The 19,550-nt window shown below is 34.5% G+C and overlaps 1 protein-coding gene and 1 long non-coding RNA gene across 6 annotated transcripts in view; one reads left to right on the top strand and one right to left on the bottom strand.

Annotated features, from left to right (window-relative positions):
• The window catches only part of LOC140850015 (uncharacterized), a 58,857-nt gene extending 44,595 nt beyond the window's left edge, over positions 1-14,262 (bottom strand). Inside the window, exon 1 of the long non-coding RNA XR_012132637.1 lies at positions 835-14,262. This is a non-coding gene — a long non-coding RNA (uncharacterized lncRNA). The remainder of the gene's footprint in view (positions 1-834) is intronic.
• ARHGAP32 (Rho GTPase activating protein 32) overlaps positions 1-19,550 on the top strand; it is a 279,471-nt gene that overhangs the window by 182,391 nt on the left and 77,530 nt on the right. For all 5 annotated transcript variants that reach the window (XM_073239491.1, XM_073239489.1, XM_037000879.2 and 2 more), the window contains 4 exons: positions 14,269-14,406; positions 16,498-16,590; positions 17,448-17,570; positions 19,098-19,175. In XM_073239491.1, the coding sequence (XP_073095592.1) occupies positions 14,269-14,406; positions 16,498-16,590; positions 17,448-17,570; positions 19,098-19,175 (432 nt within the window). The remainder of the gene's footprint in view (positions 1-14,268; positions 14,407-16,497; positions 16,591-17,447; positions 17,571-19,097; positions 19,176-19,550) is intronic.

The raw sequence follows: 19,550 nt of genomic DNA on the forward strand, positions 1-19,550 counted from the left end.
TTGGATTGTATTAGCTGCCTTTGTATTTTCACAAGAATTCATTATCATATAATAGTTTGTTTTTTCTGTGGATCGTATTTTTCATAAGTATTTACAATAGTCTGAAGGCTTCTTCATGTCCCAGGAGGTGGAATAAACAGTTGGTTTTTAGGGGAATGCTTTCTTGTCTCAAAATATCTCCTGTATTTTGATGCTCCCATGCTTGAAATTCCACCATCAGAAATGCATTCCTAGGTATTAAATATCTTCTCCAAATATGTCGGTCCATTTAAAAGATGTTGTTACTAAGGGAGTGGGGAGTTGAATATTAATGTTTGTGGAGCATCTGTTGTGAATAAAACATATAGGGAGATTGCAGATATTCCTATTTAACTTTTTACTCTTCTATGATTTTAGGTGCTATTATTCTCATTTTACAGATAAGTAAACGGCTGTTCATAGGTGTGTGTAAAGTCCTATATCGAGGATAAGACCAAGCTGAGATTTAATTCAGATCTTTCTTTTTTCACTGTAATTCATGATATAGTTAAAGAGAGAATTTATAGCAATACTTTTCCAGATAACTTTCCTATGGTAAAGGGACTTGCAAAGGACATTGGTGAAGACTGTGTTCTTCTCACAAAGAACAGGAAGAATATCTTGAATTTGTCTCTATCTTTATTATTACAAAACTAGCCCAGCTGCTAGTTAGGCTATTGGGATAGCATCTGTGTTTGCATCCTATAATTGATTACCTTTTAAACTCCCTTTAAATAATACAAATTGAAACGTTACCTACGTGGTTAAAACTCTTCAATAGGTTTCCATGTTTAAAACTAAATCCAAACTACTTACCAAGGCCTGTGAGGGTCCAGTGTGATCCAGACCTTGCTTACTTCTTCTGCGTCGTGTCTTAACAGTCTTCTTACTCCTCTGCTCTGCTCACAGAAGTTTTCAGTCAGTTCGTTAAAGACCCTAAGTTTTTTCCTGCAACAAGGCACTGAATGTTGATCACCCATATATCTATACACACTGCACACTTGCTGGGTCTGGTGCCTTCTGTTTTCAGTATGGAGTTGAGATATCACCTCCTCAGAAGGACTTCTACTGCTTATTTCTGACTAGTACAAAACAGTCATTATTTTACTTATGTATTCATTTACTTAAAAAATGTTTGTTTTCCTCACTAGAAATAAATACTTAAAAGTCAGAGGTTTGATGGTCTTTTCTCTGTTGCATCTCTAATGCTTACTCTGGTGCTCGGTACAGTGTGGGTGCTCAGTAAATGTCTGGTGAATGAATGAAAGAAAAAGAAAAATGTTTTGTCTTACAAGGTTGATCCTATCTACACTGGGATATTACTTTTTCTCTCATTCTTTTTTTTTCAGCCTTGTGAAGAATTGTTGATTTTTGTTATCCTTGGACAGTAATAAATTACTTGAGAGTTAGAAGTAAATTAAGATTAGAAATTAGAAGTAAATTAAAATTTAGGCAGATGTCTATAATGAGTTGTTTGTTTAATTTTTGTTTTATTCTGTAAAATAATTGAGCTTCTAAAATACTCTGACCATTTACCTTATTCAGTTTGGAAATTGTATGATTTGAAATCTAAAGTTCTTTCATTTCTGCCAAATATCAGTATTTTACCACTTTTAGAATTTTAGTGAATTTAGCACAGTTTTAAATGGTTTGCAAATTGTGTGCTAAGGCTTAGATTTCATAATGAAAATCTGTATAGAAGAGCAAGCTTTTTGCTGGCAAAGTAACATTTTAAAAAAGTTAGGAGAAATCAGTTCACTGATATATGAGGAAATGAATTTTGAAATCATTTCCTCATATTGGCAAAAAAATTGAATCTACACATAGACCTTACACCTTGCACAAACCTTAACTCAAAATGGACAACACACCTTAATGTAAGACGTGGAATGACAAAAGTCCTAGAAGATAACAGAGGAGAAAATACAGATAGTCCTGGGTTCTGTGATTACTTTTCTTAGCTACAACACTGGAGACATAATCCATGGAAGAAAAAATTGATCAGATGTACTGCAATGAAATTAAAATTTTCTGAATTTTAAGTACTCAAACTTACTATGTCAAAGACACTGATAAGAATAAAGACAAGTCACAGACCTTGGAAAAAATATTGACAAAAGATACATCTTTTGATATACAGTCCTGATGAGGGACTATTATCCAAAATTTGTAAAGAACTCTTAAAAATGAACAATAAGAAAACAACTGATTTAAAAATGGGACAAAGATCTTTAACAGACATCTCCCCAAAAAGATATTCAGATGATAAGAATATGAAAAGATGCTCCACATCATATGCCATTAGGGAAATGCAAATTAAAACAACAAGATACCACAATACACCAGTTTTAATGGCAAAAGTCCAGAATACTGTTAACCACAAATGCCAGCAAGGATTTGAAGGAACAGGAGCTTTCCTTCTTTGGTAATAGGAATATAAAATGGTATAGATACTCTGGAAGACAAGTTGTCAGTTTTTTATAAAACTAAACATACTCTACCACAAGATCCAGTCTAGCAGTCACACTCTGTGGTGTTTACTCAAATTAGTTGAAAAGTTGTGGCCATACAAAAACCTGCACACAAATATTTACAGCAGCTTTAATTCATAATTGCCAAAACTTGGAAGCTGGTGAATGGATAAATAAACTGAGATATGTCTGGACACTGGAACATTACTCAGCACTGAAAAGAAATAAGCTTGAAGCAATGAAAAGACATGGAGGAAACTTAAGTGCATATTACTAAATGAAAGAAACCAACCTGAATAGGCTACGTACTGTGTGATTCTAATTATATGTCATTCTGATAAAGGCAGAACGCTGGAGACAGAGAAAAGATCTGTAGTTGCCAGGGGGTGGGAGAAGTTAAAATGAATACGCAGAGCACAAAGGACTTTTAGTGAAGTGAACTATTCTGTATGATACCAAAAGTGGTGGATGGATGTCATGATACATTTATCCAGACACATAGAATATAGAGCACCATAGAACATAGAGCACCTTGATGACAATAGCATGTCAATGTGGGTTTATCAGTTTTAACAAATGTACCATGTTGGTGGGGATGTCCACAAACAACAGAGGAGGTTGTCATATGTTGGCATAAGGGGATATGGGAATCCTGTACAATCTCAATAGATGCAGAAGAAGCATTTGACAAAATTTAACATCCATTTATGATAGAAACTCTTAACAAAATGGGTATAGAGGGCACATACCTCAAAATAATAAAGGCCATATATTAACAAACCCACAGCTAACATCATACTCAACAGTGAAAAGCTGAAAACTTTTCTTCAAAGCTCAGAAGCAAGATAAGGATGCCCACTCTTGCCAATTTTATTTAACATAGTATTGGAAGTTGTAGCCAGAGAATCAGGCAATAAAGAAATAAAAATAATTTAAATTGGAAAGGAAGAAGTAAAACTGTCATAATTTGCAGATGACATGACCCTATATATAGAAAACGATAAAAATTCCACCAAAAGACTTTCAGAACTATTAAATGAATTCAATAAAGTTTCAGGATAAAAAAATCAATATGCAAAATTCTGTTGCATTTCTATAATAACAAACTAGCAGAGAAATTAAGAAAATAATCCCATTTATAATTATATAAAAAAATACCTTGGAATAAATTTGACCAAGGAGGTGAAGATCTGTACACACAAGACACTGATGAAAGAAATTGAATATGATATAAATATGTGGAAAGATACATATCATACTCATGAATTGAAATAATTAATATTGTTAAGATGTCTGTAGCACCCAAAGCAATCAACAGACTCAGTGAAATCCCTATCAAAATTCCAGTGGCATTTTTCACAGAACTGGAACAAACCTATAAGTTATATGGAACCATAGAAATATATTGAATAGCCAAATAAATCTTGAGAAAGAAGAATGAAGCTGAAGGCATCATAATTCCAGATTTGTGAGTGTATTATTATAGTAATTGGCAAAAAACAAACAACAAAAAAATGTAGGTCAGTGGAACAGAATAGAAAGCTCAAAAGTAAATCTACAAATTAATTAATTTATGACAAAGGAAGCAAGAATATACAATGGGGAGAAACAGTCTCTTCAATAAATGGTGTTGGCAAAATTGATCAGCCATGTTAAAAAAATTAAACTAGATTGTCTTACACCATACACAAAAAATAACTCAAAATTGATTAAAGACTTGAATCTAAGACCTGAAACTGTAAAACTAGAAGAAAACATAGGTAGTATGCTTCTTGACATAGTTTTAGTGATGACTTTTAGAATCTAATGCAAAAGATAAGGCAATGGAAGCAAAAATAAGTAGTACATCAAACTAAATTCTTCTGCACAGCAAAGATCATCAGCAAAATCAACAGACAACCTCTTGAATGGGAGAAAATATTTGCAAGTCATATATTTGATTAAGGGGTTAATACACAATATATAAAGAACTCATATGTCCCAATAGCAGAAAAAACTAGTAAAATGGGTAGATAATCTGAATAGACATTTTCCAAAGAAGACACACAGATGACCAACAGGTACATGAGAAGTGTTCAACATCACTAATTATTAGGGAAATGGAGATCCAAATCAGAGATACCACCTTTCACCTGTTAGAATGGCCATTATAAGAAAAGACAAGAAATGAGAAGTATTGGCGAGAAAAGGGACCCTTTTGGTGGAATGTAAATTGATGCAGTCACTATGGAAAACAGTATGGAAGCTCCTCAAAAAATTAAAAAGAATCGCCATATGGCTATATGATCAATTCCACTCATGGGTATTCAAAATAAAAACACTAATTCAAAAGTTACGTGCGCCCATGTTCATAGCAGCATTCTTTACAATAGGCAAGATATGGAAAAAGCCTAAATGTCCATCAATTGATGAATGTAGAGCCAAGGCCTTTTTAATTAAAACTGAAAAGTCATTCCTTTCCTTGTTAACTCACCCTGTTATTAAACTTTTATTACTGCTTTCTGTGGCATTCTTCTAAAATAACCTCTCTAACACAGAAGTAACAGTTGTTTGGTTAGTGTATTTTACAAGACCCTTGGAGCTAGTTTCAAAACTTTCCACTATCAAATGGGTTAAATGCCACAACTATTTTATGAGCTGTTTTACAAGAATCTTATTTGGAATCACAAGGGCCTTGCTGAATGAGGAGGGGAACTCCCATCAAGGAGCCAACCAGAACCAGTTCCCAGAACATGCACAGAGATAACCCTTCTCCACCCAGGGAGAAACTTATCTACCATTTTTTTAACCCGTGACCTATGAACAAGCATGATAACATGTGACTGCACACTAACAAGCACAGTGTGAAATACCCTGAACGCTCTCTTCCTTAACGAATAAATCCTGATCCAAAAAAGCTCCTGTTATGCAATGCCTGGAGAGACAGATTTGAGCCCTGCTTCTTGTCCTCTTGTTTAGCTTTCTCTTTGCAAAAACCAGTGCCTTGAAGATTGGTGTTTGATACCCTCAAACAGGTCCAACTTGGCTCGCTAACAAATGGATAAGATGTGGTGTATTAATACAACGGAAAACACTTCAGCCATAAAAAAAAATGAAATCTTGCCATTTGTGACCACATGGATGGACCTTGAGGGCATTATGCTAAGTGAAATTAGACAGAGGAAGACAAATACTGTATGATTTCACTTACACGTAGAATTTAATAAAAAAACACTCATGCTTATAGACAGAACAGATTTATGGTTGCCAGAGGGGGAGGTTGGGTGGTGGGCAAAGAGGGTGAAGGATGTCAAGAGGCACAAAATTCCCATTATAAAATAAATAAGTCATAGGATGTAATGTACAGTATGGTGATTATAGTTAACAATACTGTGTTGCATATTTGAAAGTTGCTAAGAGAGTAGATCTTAAACATCTTCATCTCATGAAAAAACATTTTTTGTAACTATGGTGTTAAATGTTAACGAGACATTATGGTGATCATTTTGCAATATAAACAGCTATCATCATTTTCTTGTACACCTAAAATTTATATAATATGTCAATTATACCTCAATAAAAATTAAAATATTTTTTAAAAAGATTAAGAAAAATAACATTTTTCATTTCACGCTTATGAACTCTACAGAACTCTTCTTTTCTTTATGTAGGTTTAGGTTTTCTTTCTCAAGAACTTCTTTTAACATTTCTGCAAGTCAGGTCTACTGATTACAAATTCCCTCAATTTTTGCTTGTCTCAAAAAGTGTTTATTTTTCCTTCACTTTTGAAGGGCAGTTTCATACGGCTCAGACTTTTAGGTTGCTGATTTTTTTTCCCCCTCAACACTTAAATATTTCACTCCATTCTTTACTTGTCTGATTTCTGAGGAGAGGCTGGATATGGTGCCTGTATTTGCCTCTCTGTGGGTAATGTTTTTTTCTCCCACTGGCTTTTTTCAAGATTTTTTTCTTTTCCTTTGATTTTTTTGAAGTTTGAATATGATATCCCTTTGTATAGTTATTTTGGCGTCTATTATGCTTCGTGTTCTCTTAGCTTCCTACATCTGCATTTTGGTGTCTGCCATTAATTTGGGGAAATTCTCTATCATTACTGCTTCAACAATTGGTTATGTTCCTTTCTGTTTCTTTACCTCTGGTATGCTTATTAGGTGTATCTTACACTTTTTGTAGTTCCTTTCTGGATAGTCTGTTCACGTTTTTTCTCAGTCTTTTTTTCTGTTTGCTTTCAGTTTTGGAAGCATCTACTGTCATATACTGAAGCTCAGAGATTCTTTCCTCAGACATATTCAGTCTACTAATGAGCCCATCAGTGGCATTTATTATTTCTGTTAACAGTGTTTTTGATCTCTAGCATTTCTTTTTGATTCTTAGAATTTTCAACTCTCTGCTTACATTTCCATGTGTTTTTTCATGTTCTCTAGTGTTTCCATTTAAGCTTGTATTTTTTATTGAAGTATAGTTGATGATGTAATATTATGTTGGTTTCAAGTGTATAACACAGTGATTCACCAGTTACACCCATTATTAAATCCTGACCCCAAGTAGTGCAATTCCTATCAACATAGAAAGATGTAACGAAATCATTGACTAGATTGTCCATGTTGCATTTCCAAACCTGTGACCAATTTACATTATAATTGAGATTTTGTGCCTCTTTATCTCCCTCACCCACCCACTCCAACCCCTCTTCCTCCCCCTCCCCCATGGTAATCACCAGTCATTACTCAGTGTCTATGCATCTGCTGCTATTTTGTTCATTTTGTTTTGTTTGTTTTTAGATTCCAAAAATAACTGAAATTTTATGGTATTTGCCTTTCTTCACCTGGCTTTTTCACTTAGCATAATACTCTGTACATCCATCCATGTTGTCACAAATGGCAGGGCTTCTTTCTTTTTTATGGCTGAATAATATTTCTTTGTGTACCACATTTTCTTTATCCATTCATCTACTGATGGACACATTGGTTGCTTCTCTATCTTGGCTATTATAAATAATGCAACAGTAAACATAGCAGTGCATATTATCTTTTCAAGTCAGAGATTTTGGTTTTTTTGGGTAAATTCTTAAAAGTGGAGTTACTGGGTCATACGGTATTTCTATTTTCAGTTTTTTTGAGAAACTCCATATCGCTTTCCACAGTGGCTGAACCAATTTAAATTCCCATCAGTAGTGTAGGAGGGTTCCCATTTCTCCACAGCCTCACCAACACTTGTTTCTTGTCTTTCAGATAGTGGCCATTCTGACTGGTGTGAAGTGATACTTCATTATGGTTTTGATTTGCATTTATATGATGATTAGCAGTGTGGAGCATCTTTTCATGTACCTGTTGGCCATATGTATTTCTTTGGAAAAACATCCAGGTTCTCTCCCCATTTTTAATAGGGTTATTTGTTTTTTTGATGTTGAGTTGTATGAGTTCTTTATATATTTTGGGTGATAAACCTTATCAGATAAATCACTTATGGATATATTCTCCCATGCTATAGGTTGCCTTTTTGTTTTGTTGATGATGTCCTTTGCTGTACAGAAGCTTTTTAGATTGATTTGATGATGTGAGCATATTAATCATAGCTGTTTAAAAGTTCTGTTGATAACTCCAACATACCAGCCATGTATGACTCTTCCTTTAAAGCTTGCTTAGTCTTCTCAAACTGTGTTTTATTTTTTATCATAATTAGTAATTCTTGTTGAAAGGTAAAAGGAACTGATGTAAATAAGCCTTTAGTGATGTGATGACAAGGAGGGGAAGCATTCTGTAACCTGTGACTAGGTCTCAGGCTTTTAACTTCACAGATGCTTCACAGTACCCAGTCTCCAGCCTTAGTTGGGACAGGAAAGCTAGATTGGGCAGGAGTTGGGTATTTACCTTCTCAGAATAGTTAGGCTCTGATAAAACCCAGTGAACTAGGGTCTGGTTAGTTTCTCCTGAGGGCAGACTTTGTTGAGAAGGACACAATGTTTGGTGTGTTTCAAAATGGTTACTTTTCCACTTCCCCTGGCAGCAGCTTCAGAGGATTTTTCTCTGATTTTTACTGTGAAAACCTGCTTGAGCTCCTCAGGTAAATAAGACTCACAGAAGTGTTGGGACCTGCCAGGACTGTCTCCCTAGATTTTTGGCTCTCAGACTTGTCCACACTGAGCCTCCTGTAGTTTATCAGTTACTCTTCAGGTTTTTCTGCCTGAGCACTGGTCCCCACAGGGCATGCTGCTCGCGGAATTTTGTCTGGTAAGTTGTGATTCTCTATTCACCTCTTCATCTCTCCAGTTTTGGGGCAGCAGTTTGCCTTGTGACTTCATTCCTCTGATGGATCTAAGAAGAGCTGTTGGTTTTTCAATTTGTTCCTCTGCTTACTTGTTAGGACACAGAGGTGACCTCTGAGCTCCTTACCAATCAAAGAGGATATCAGAAGTCCAGTTGTTACTTTTTGACCTGACAGACAAGATCACTTCGGAAGTGTGACTGACTCAACGGTTAATTTTTGTAGGGCTGCTCATTGTCATGTGGTACTTGTCACAAAGCCAGATGAACTAAAAGTTGAACTGACAGAACAAGTATAATGCTACAAAACAATATATTTTAATGCTTCTTTTGAAAGTTTATTTTAAATACATCTATAGGAAGAATGTCCTGAGCAAGAAGGACCAACCAAATTCTTTTTGACTTTTTTAAGCAAAAAAAAAAAAAAAATCAACATCCCAGTGTCATAAGCCATTTAATATATTACTTCGGTATGCTTTCAAGGAATTTTCTTCACTGTTATAAACTGCCTGACTAAAAGTGTTACAGCTCTCAAAGAGCTAATAGGTCCACCATGTAGTTTGTTTAGACATGCAGTGTAATAATTTTGATAAGCATGATAAGTTATATGACAGGATATGTTAGTAGAAAATTGTCAAAGATGTGAGTGGATAATTCATAAAAGGATAAGACATAATTTTTCACCTACTAGAAAATTTTTAAATGGTTTTTTCATTACTAGGATGCAGTGAAATAGGTCTAAGCAGTAAAAATTGGTACAAATTGTTTTTTTAGGAATTGTGTGTGCTTTTTACCCTTTAATTAAAAATACTTTCAGACTTAGAGAAAATATGTAAAAGTGTAGAGAGATTTCCATATATCCTTTACTTAGCTTTAGCTCATGTCACATTTTTTAGACATTTATTCTAAAGTGTAAGACATTGGGACATAGACTTAAATACAAATGTGTTATAATCTTGTTATCAGTTATTGTACTCTGATCTGAGAACTTCCCAAGTCTATCATTTGCAAGTTTTAATAGCTTTTTCAAAATCCACCTCAGCTAGTAAAGGTATCATGATAGTGTTAATGAATATTAACGTTTTCAGCTTAAGTAATATTTGCCTGTTACACCCTGTGGCATGCAAAAGATGCTTTTATGACAGACAGCTATACCAGCGAGAATAATATCAATAATGATAGAAAATATTTAATGAGTGACTTCAAGGCAGTGTGATTCATATGGATTATTTCATTTAAACGTCCACCAACCTAGGTACTGTTAACCTCCCCATTTTACAGGTGAATAAACTGAGGTTCGTAAGAGTTATCTAAGGTAATGTACTAACAAGTAACCAAGGCTAGTCAAACTTCAAATCCTTTATCCCTGATTACTGCTTTCCTCATTCTTTTCTTTCTTTTCTTTCTTCTCTCTTACTTCCTTGTTTCACAGTTATGTAGGCCTAGAAATCTATTTTGTATGCCAGGGGGAAGTGATATTCATGGTGCCAAATGCTACCTTATTATCTTAGTTTAGGCTGTTGTAACAAAGTACCATAGATTGAGTGGCTTATAAACAACAGAAATTTATTTCTTACGGTTCTGGAGGCTGGCAGTCTGAGATCAGGAAGTCAGAAAAGTATAAATTCTGGTAAGAGCCCTCTTTCAGGTGTGCAGACTGCTGACATCTCATTGTAACTTCATGTGACAGTAAAGTAAGCAGAGATGGGGAAGCAAGCTCTTTCAAGACTCTTAGGAGAGTCCCAGCACTGTTGTTTATGAGGGCTCCGCCCTCATGATCTATCCAATCCTAATTGCCTCCCAAGGGCTCCACTTTCTAATGACTTTCTATGCCATCACACCAGAGGTTGGGTTTCCACATATGAATTTGGGGAGACACAAACATTCAGTCTGTAACACCTTACAGTTATGTCAGAATATTCTCCATTCTATAAGGAATGCTTACTGAAAAAGGATTAAAAGCGGAGCCAGTTTCTACTCTAGAAGTACCAGGCACCACAAATGTAGGTACTGAATTTCCTTTATATTGACCATTTTGCTTCATCAGTGGGCTCAAAAGGAGTAATAGGTGTGGAATATACCAAGTTGTCTGGTTATTTCTCTCTTTTCTGCTAGTACAGTGTAATAATTATACATGTGTTCAGAGTTAATCCTGATCTATTGCTCTGCCTTTGTACTAGTGACTTAAAATCCTAGTGTTACATTTTGTTTTGAAAGGGAGCAGGAAAACAAAACAAAAGGTCGCCAGAGCATGTGAATTATTTCAAAATAATGATACTGAATTTGAGATTTTACTCTCTAAAACTAGAGCTGATAATTCAACCAATATGGAAAACAACCTTTGACCTCTAGAGATACATTGACTCTTTCCTGGTTGAACGCTGATATACTTAAAAGTAATTAATAAAAATGTTCTTTTGTCCTTGAGTTGCTGAGCTTTTGGTGACTAGTCATTTGTTCTGCTAAATATCATAGGGTTTTGTTTGGGATCTTTGTTCGCTAATTTTGTTATGTTCAACCCAGAGCTAGTTTTCTAAATTATAAAGGAACAGTAATAGCTAGAATGTATCAAGCCATTTCTATTAGCTGATGCTTTGCTAAATATTTTATATTAATTTATTTCATTCAGTTATTAAATCTCCAGAACTCACAATTAGGACATTCTGATACTGGAGTCAAGTTTTTGGCTATTTCCTTATTTTAGGAGTTGGTAAATTGATGTATCTTCAGGATCTATATAGTCAATGTAAATACAGGAAATGACTGGATGTATGGTAATTACTCTGGTAAATTAGATTTTGCTGTGTTCTATCTAAAAGTGTTCATACACAGTTTTTAAAAACACTATAGGCCAAACCAAAATCAGAAGATTGAATGGATAAATTTCAAATATGATGGATGATAGCCATTCTTATCCAGATGAAATTATTTAAATGATTTTATTGGACACTTATTATATTCCCTGTTCTTTCATATACCCATCCAAGACTTTGAGCAAATTACTTAATCTTTAATTAGATCCATAAAGAATGAAATAAAGCCTTATGTTACTTCTTTTTGACAATATACTATAAACTGAGGGAGAGCCCCAAAGTTGGAACAGATGTTTTGAAATACATGTCAATGATAAAACATGATTTTTCCAACATACTAGTAAGCAAGCAGAAAACTTCTATGAATCAATAAGTAAAAGTCATCATTTTAATGGAGATAATGAACAGGCTTCTAGTAGGAAGAGGCAGTTCACACATAATTGGTATTACCACCTTGGAGACCCATTTTGGAATTTGAAATAAAGGTGACAATGGGCATACATAATGACCCAGCAGTCCACTTCCGGGTTAGTCCCTGTGGAGAATTTCACAAACAGGCAGGACAAAATGTGAACATGTTCATTGTATCACTGTGTGATAATGCCAAGCATTGAATACCTACTCTCCTGCTGTAGGGGAATGGGAAAATAAACTGGGTTCATTCCTACAACAGATTATACTTCAACATGTAATAATAGAGCTACCTATATCAGCATGGGTAAATCTCAACACCATGTTGAGTGCAAAAGCTAAGTTCCAAAAGATGTGAATTATGTGATACAATTTGTATGCTTATTCAGAATAGTAGCCATTCATTATAGATAATATGGATTCTTTATGGATAACATGCACCTATGCATGGTAACAGTGCCCCTCAACTCCAGTCTTTAACTTTGGAAGGAGAACACAAGACAGAAGGGTGCTTTATATCTGTAAATTGTTTTTTTTTAAAAAAAAAAAAAAACCTGAGCTTTGAAACAATAAAGTCAATATCTGTTTAATCTCTGTGATAGAGACATAGAAATGTTATTTTTTGTACTCTTCTGATATTTGAAGTGTTGTATAATCTTAAAATATGTGTAAGTGTGAAAGATTAATTGCAACTAGAAGGTTTTCTGTTTTTTTTGTCTTTGTTGTTTATTTTTATTTTTTATTTTTGCCATCCCAAAAAAACCAAGTATTTAACCCCTTGTGGTCATTCAGGAAAGCTTTGAGTAGAAGGCAGCTGTAGAACTGTGAAAACAAAGGTGCTTACTTGAGCAAAGAGGAAGAAACTAGCTTTCCATAGCAGAAGGAACAGTGCCCAAAATCATGGTGGCACTTACCTGAAAGAGAACTTACACTGGAAGCAAAGAAAGGGCATGGAGGAGTAGTGATTGAAATCAGACTGTGAATTTAAGCAGGGCCTGGGGATGAAAACCATGGTCTGTGTACATATGTTTAGCCTTAACCCTGTGGATCAATGGTTCTTAGTTCATGCTAATCATCAGTCAGAATTAACTGAATCCCATTCTAGACTTATTGAACTAGCTTATCTTAGAATGATAACCAGGACACTGTTCCTTACAAGTCTCTGCCACATCTGTTTTCTTATTTCACTCTAACAACCCTCCATCTGTGTAATGGAGAATTATAGTACAAAGTAAGATTAGACAAGATGATCCTGTTAGTTTTTTGACATACCTGTGTTCAGAATTCAGCGCCTCTCCTGTGAAGTGATAACTTCTGCTTCTGCCCCTTCTGACGGAGGCAAATGGAGAAGAGCTACGCTAAGAATGTTTTCTTCAATCCTGAGATGGTTGCTCTGGAGGCTTTTTCTCCCAGTCCCTCCAGAATTTCTTATGAGATCAAAGCCTCCATATCAAATTAGATTAAATTGCAAAACTAAATGGAGTGCAGTAAAGACCTGCTCATTATTGCCGACCCAGAGAGCTTTTGAAAGATTTATGGCAGTGTGACCTGATAAGCTTTGTATTTTGTATTGGTGGGAAGAGAGGAGATCAAGGGCAAGGAGCATTAGCAGTATTCCAGGTGAGAAGTAACATCCATCCTTAGTAAAGCTTTGGCAATCAGAAGTAATAGACTTGTAAGAAAATGAGAGATAGTATGTAATGAACATGCTCTATGAGGTTTCCATTTTTGATGAGGTTGTGAGATTGGGCAAGGAAAGGAAGAAAGCCTGGGCAGAGGGGAGGGGTAGTGGGTTCTAGATAGTATGTCCATGTCAAATGCTTGAGATGAAGACTGCAAAAGTTTTGGTTTTCAGTGTTACATCAAAAGTCATGGGAAATGTTGGTGACAACTACCAATAATCTGGTTTGATTTTTCTTTAGTTTTTGGTAATATTCTTCCACACAAAATTATTTTATGGTTCTTTCTGTGGGTTTAGGGCCACATACTTGTGTGTTTAAGGTCACATACTATCTTACTACCTAGCACTTGTTCCCAAAAAGAGCCAGTGGCCTTTGACCAGCTGTAGGAAGAGGGTTAGTGGAGAGTTCTCTCTTATTTTCCATTATTGGCCTTTTAATGTAATATAACTCACTGGAGTGTTTTTGAGTTTATCTACTATCAAGTTAGTAGAAGCTTTTCATTAGAAAATATAAAATCTCATGAATAAAAATACTGTTACAGAATAAGGCCTGATTCGTAAGCATTTTCTAATAGAGATGAATTATAGGAGCCTTTTTTTTTTTTTACACATAGGGCAAAAGCTGGATTGTTAAAAGAAGTTATGAAGATTTTCGAGTACTTGATAAACATCTTCATCTATGTATTTATGACCGACGATTCTCTCAGCTCTCAGAGCTTCCCCGTTCTGATTCCCTGAAGGACAGTCCAGAGGTAAGCATTTAGTATGTTGCAAAAGTAATTATATAAATTAGTAGCAATTTTTGCCTGTGTACTAAATAAAAGGTTTGTTACATCAATAGTAACACCAAATGAAGTGTTTGTTACATCAAACACTCAGGATGATTCCTGGCATTATTTATTTTAACTGAAAAATTAGTAATGCTTGTGAGGTGTTTATAATTAAAGTAGGTTTGGTATATAATTTTATAAGAAAAAACTCATATGGGCAACATATATGAACAAATCATTCTTCAAAGAGAACTTAAAATACGGAAGCAAAAGCATAGAAAAACATTGACCTCACTAATAATGAAAGAAATGTTTATTAAAGCAATGCTTTTTGCTTAAGTTTATCATGGCAGTCTGTGTCTGTGTACCTACCTCCACTCCTGCTAAAAATTCCTAGTAAAAATATAAAAGATCTTCAAAAAATTTGTAAGGGAAGAGATTCTTTATAACATGAGAAATAAAAAAACATCAGAAAGTCAAAGATTGTTAGGAATCTTTGAAAGTAGTAGATAGGTAAGATTAATGGGAGTAAGAAAATGCAGCATAAGGAACATGCACAAGAGGACTGCAGAAGACAGATAAACTAGAAATCTTAAATTTGAAAATTGATTGAACAAAACACCTGAGAGGAGCAAGCAGAAGAGCAAGCACGGGGAAGTGATCGATTGCTCTCCACGGAGAGAAAATGAGGCAGTTCCATTCGTGGAATGAGGGAAGATTTTTAAAAAATAAATCATCAGAGATCTTAGAAAATGACCATCTAGTCATTTAAATTAATGTTAGTGATGCTAAACCTGAATAGACGGACTACATAGAAGTGTACACAGTTGAAGAGAGAATTAAGGAGCTGGAAGAGCAAGCTTTGTAAGAATATAGCCCCCAAAGGGATAAAAAGATAAAACATTGTAAGAGAACAGTTGGGAGTCATGGAGAATAGATCCAAATGTCCCTGCTTCCCTTTTGTAGAAGTTATAGGAGGAGTGGATGGAAGTAACTAAAAACGAATATAAGAAAATTGCCTGAAGCTAAAGAAAAGCATGTTCTCAGATTATACATGGTCCCATTAAGTGCTAAATATGAGTGAGAAGACACATCTAGAAACACTGCAGTGAAATTTCAAAATGTTGAAACAGAAAACCCAAAAAGTTTCCAGAGAGCAAAAAACAAATTTTCTCAAACCAACAAGAATTGTATTGGCATTAGACTCCTTGACAGCCCAGTGGATGCTTGAAAACAGTGCACAAAATCTTCCAAGTCCTGAGGGGAAGCTATATCAAATCTACAATTCATTCCAAGGCATTTAAGTAGGTAGAGCAAAGTAGAGACAGCATCTTTCATGCAAGAACTGACCCTGCATGCGCACGTCAGGAATGTCTTAAAACCATGGATTCTTTCTTTTTTAGCATAGAAAACCTAGAGTCTCTGTATCTCCATTTCCCATCTCTGCCTACTGTTGAATTTTTCTCTTTCAGACTCTCAGAACATGGCCACTACCAACAGGTCCCAGGTTTTTAATCTCTTTTTAAGACAGCATTCAGAAAGAGCTGAAATATTCTATCAAATTCCTAATTCCCGTAGTATCTCTTGTTAGCCCAGCTAATATTTGATCACATTCCCAGGCCAATCACCTGACCTGTGCTGTAGGATCATCTATGATCCTGGCTGTTTTGCCACAGCCAAATACAAGGAAAATTGAAAAAGTTTCAGAGTAGCCAGGGGAAGCTAGGCAGAAAAGCCAAGTATGTTTCTGTTACAGTTATCTTTTTGTGTTTTCCATACAAACATAGAAAGAAAAAGCAATAATATTAGAAACTGTGATATAGTATGATCCCTGATGATGAGGGGCTGATTGTCAAAGTTCTTCACAAGACAGGGAATTACTATTAAGGGCCTGAAGTTTCAGTTGGTGGAACTGTTAAGCCCCTGTAAAGAATCCTTTGTAACTATTTAAATGCCTAAAAATCTTCAGATTACACTCCACCCCCTGAAACAACCAATTTACACCAGTTCCTTTGACAAGGAGTTTATGTATCATCTTTACTGAGTTACACTGAATCTTCTCTTTCTCTTTAGTCCGTCACGCAGATGCTTATAGCTTACCTGTCCCGCCTCTCAACTATTGCCGGCAACAAGATCAACTGTGGACCTGCCCTTACTTGGATGGAGGTACTATCTAATTCATCTCTTCTTAAAGTTTATTTTTAAATTGTCTACTTAAGAAATTTAACAATTTAATTTTGATAGCTATTGTGTTTCAGGAACCAGAGAAATGATGTTTAGCATCTTTAGGAAGGATAGATACATACGTGATACATTAAATACTTTTCATTTCGAATCTTTCTTTGATAATCCAGAGGATTAATTTAATGTATTTTATGAATTGCAATGACACCTGTTATTTGGTGTTTAATGTATTAATGTGTGCATTTAGTAAGGTGTACATATTTTTTCAGTTAATTCATACTGAAAATTTTTTTTAGTTATTTGTGAACAAGATAACCTTTTAAAAGGTTCAATATAAGAGTAAGAATTGAATAATACAGTATCCAGTAAATATGTAAGACATTTCTCCTTAATGTGCTTATGTAGAGTTATATTATTCTCTCCTCCCAGTGGAAAGTATGACAGGGTGGAATGTGGAAAGAATGTAGAACTTAGAGCCAGGCCAACTTGCATTGAGATATTGACTCTTCCAGTAGTGGCTCTGTTATCTTGGATAAATTATTTAATTTCCCTTGAAGTACATAATTTCTTTTAGCTTTAGCAGCTTCATCTTTAGATAATGATGATGATGATAAGTATCATTTATATTTATGAGGATTAAATTAAACCATATATGTTATATGCTCAGCATAATGAATGGCATATGTTAAGTACTCAGTAAGTGGTAGTCTGTGTTTTTCTTTTAAAGCGTCTTTGGATTATGATTCCTCTAAATCAAATTGAATTATCTTTTATAGGTAGTCATACTTTCACAAGTCCCATGTCTCTAACCATCTCATTGTCCATTTTTTTTTTTACAGATTGATAATAGGGGGAATCACCTTCTAGTTCACGAGGAATCATCCATTAATACTCCTGCTGTCGGAGCTGCCCACGTTATAAAGAGGTACACTGCTCGGGCCCCTGATGAACTGACCTTAGAGGTAAATGACTAGATACCTATGTGTTAACTCCATCCTTGCTACCTTTCTAGCTCATGTTTAAATGTTTTTTTATTTAATCATTTCCTTAATTAAAAATACAAGGTTTTTCCATACCCCATTATCTTGCAGACTGAAACACCATCTGTTTTCATTTAAATAACTGAACGTATCCTTCAGAAGTCATCTTAAATGCCTCCTATTTCTTCTAGGAAGTCATCCTTGATCTTCTCCCTATTCCATGCAAATTCATACCCCAAAAGCGCCTGGATTGAATGTCATTCTGAACTGTCTGTTCTCATGGCTCATGTCTGACATAGCACTATTACATCCAATCATAAGTGTTCTCCTGTTTGTAAACTTCTTAAAACCAAGTCTCAATCTTTAGTCTTTGTGTTTTAGTAGCTAAAAACTACCCAGTGATACTTTCTACTCCTTATTGGTTAAAAAATTGAGTTAACAGATCAAAGTGAAATAAACATTTCTTGCTGTTAGATGTAAAAGGAGGGGAATTAAGTTTCTTCCTTTAATATTCACTGATGAGAGATAAAAAAATGCTGGCAGTTATTCAATTTTAAAAAGTGTATAAATTTTTACTGTACAGAATTTGAACTATTTTCAAACTCAATTTTTAGGTTCTGTATACAAAGGAATGTAGGTCTTGAAAGATTCCAAGTCTATTAGCAAATACAGTTTTGTGAAGCTGAGTCTTTAATAACTTGAAAAAATAGTTGTGAGTATACAATGTAAATTCTAAATCAATATTGTATACATTAGTAATATTGCTCTAAAGTGCTGAACCTGTTTTATCACAGAAATCATGACTTATTTTGATTGAAGAATATAACTTCCATTAAATGTATTATTAAAAACTATTACTGATTTTTATTTTTATGTCATAACAGTTTGTTTCAATTCACTAATTTGCTTTTTAGAGTGAAGAAAAAAAAGTAAGCTACTTAGTGTAAATATATTTTACCATCTATTGAAAGAAGTGTAAAGTTGTAATCAAATTTTATACTTACTAATAATAACTTAGTAATTATAGACATCTTAGGCCTTCCCCATATGATTAAATATGTCAAGTGCTCAACACAGTGTCTGGCACATTGTAAGTGCTCACTAAATGTGGTATTAATAGCATTTGTTCTAAATGTGAGTATTTAAAACTGTCTTTTATAAGTGATTCTGATCAATTTCAATAATAGCAGTAAAAGAGTATTTTAACAAAAGTGGTAAAGATGATTTGATGCCTACACCTTTAAAAATCTTACATATTCTGAAGTTACTGTACATGCTAGTTGGATCACAGTCTTTGTGCTGCTTATTTTTTTTGTAGATGTCTTCTTAACAAATGGTTAAGACTATTAAATTCTTTATAGAAATAAGTGTCTTGTTTTTCCAGAAATAACTAGCCAGAGAATAAAAATAGTATTTTACCTTATCATTATAGTTCAGATTTAAATTCTAGGTATAACAGTTGGTTTAGAATTTGACTAAAAACATTTCGTTTAAAACTTTTTCTTCTAGGTGGGAGACATTGTTTCTGTTATTGACATGCCCCCAAAAGTGTTAAGCACATGGTGGAGAGGCAAGCATGGATTTCAGGTAGGCAACAAAGAATTAGGTGTACAGAAGTTCAAAGAACAGTTTTTCTTTATTCTTCAGTAATATTTCTGTTTATAACATGTACTGACAATAGACTTGTCATCAGAAATTTGGTCTGCAGTGATAGAAAAATGTAGATCACATTCAACTTGGATTTCCTTCTGTAGTTACTATTGTGGTTGTTTTTATCTCCTTTTCCTTCTCGAAATGGTGATATGGCTAAAGTATGATCAGAACAGGCCTGATGACTACTTTTAGATTATCAGGCCTGTAACTCTGCCTTGCTTTTAATATTGGTTTTAAATCATGATTCACATATATTTTACTCTAGAATTGAGTTAGTTTGATCAATATTTTTCTTTCAAAATACCTTGT

The sequence above is a fragment of the Manis javanica genome, chromosome 6 (genome assembly GCF_040802235.1).
Source record: "Manis javanica isolate MJ-LG chromosome 6, MJ_LKY, whole genome shotgun sequence".
In the NCBI taxonomy this organism is placed as follows: Eukaryota; Metazoa; Chordata; class Mammalia; order Pholidota; family Manidae; genus Manis; species Manis javanica.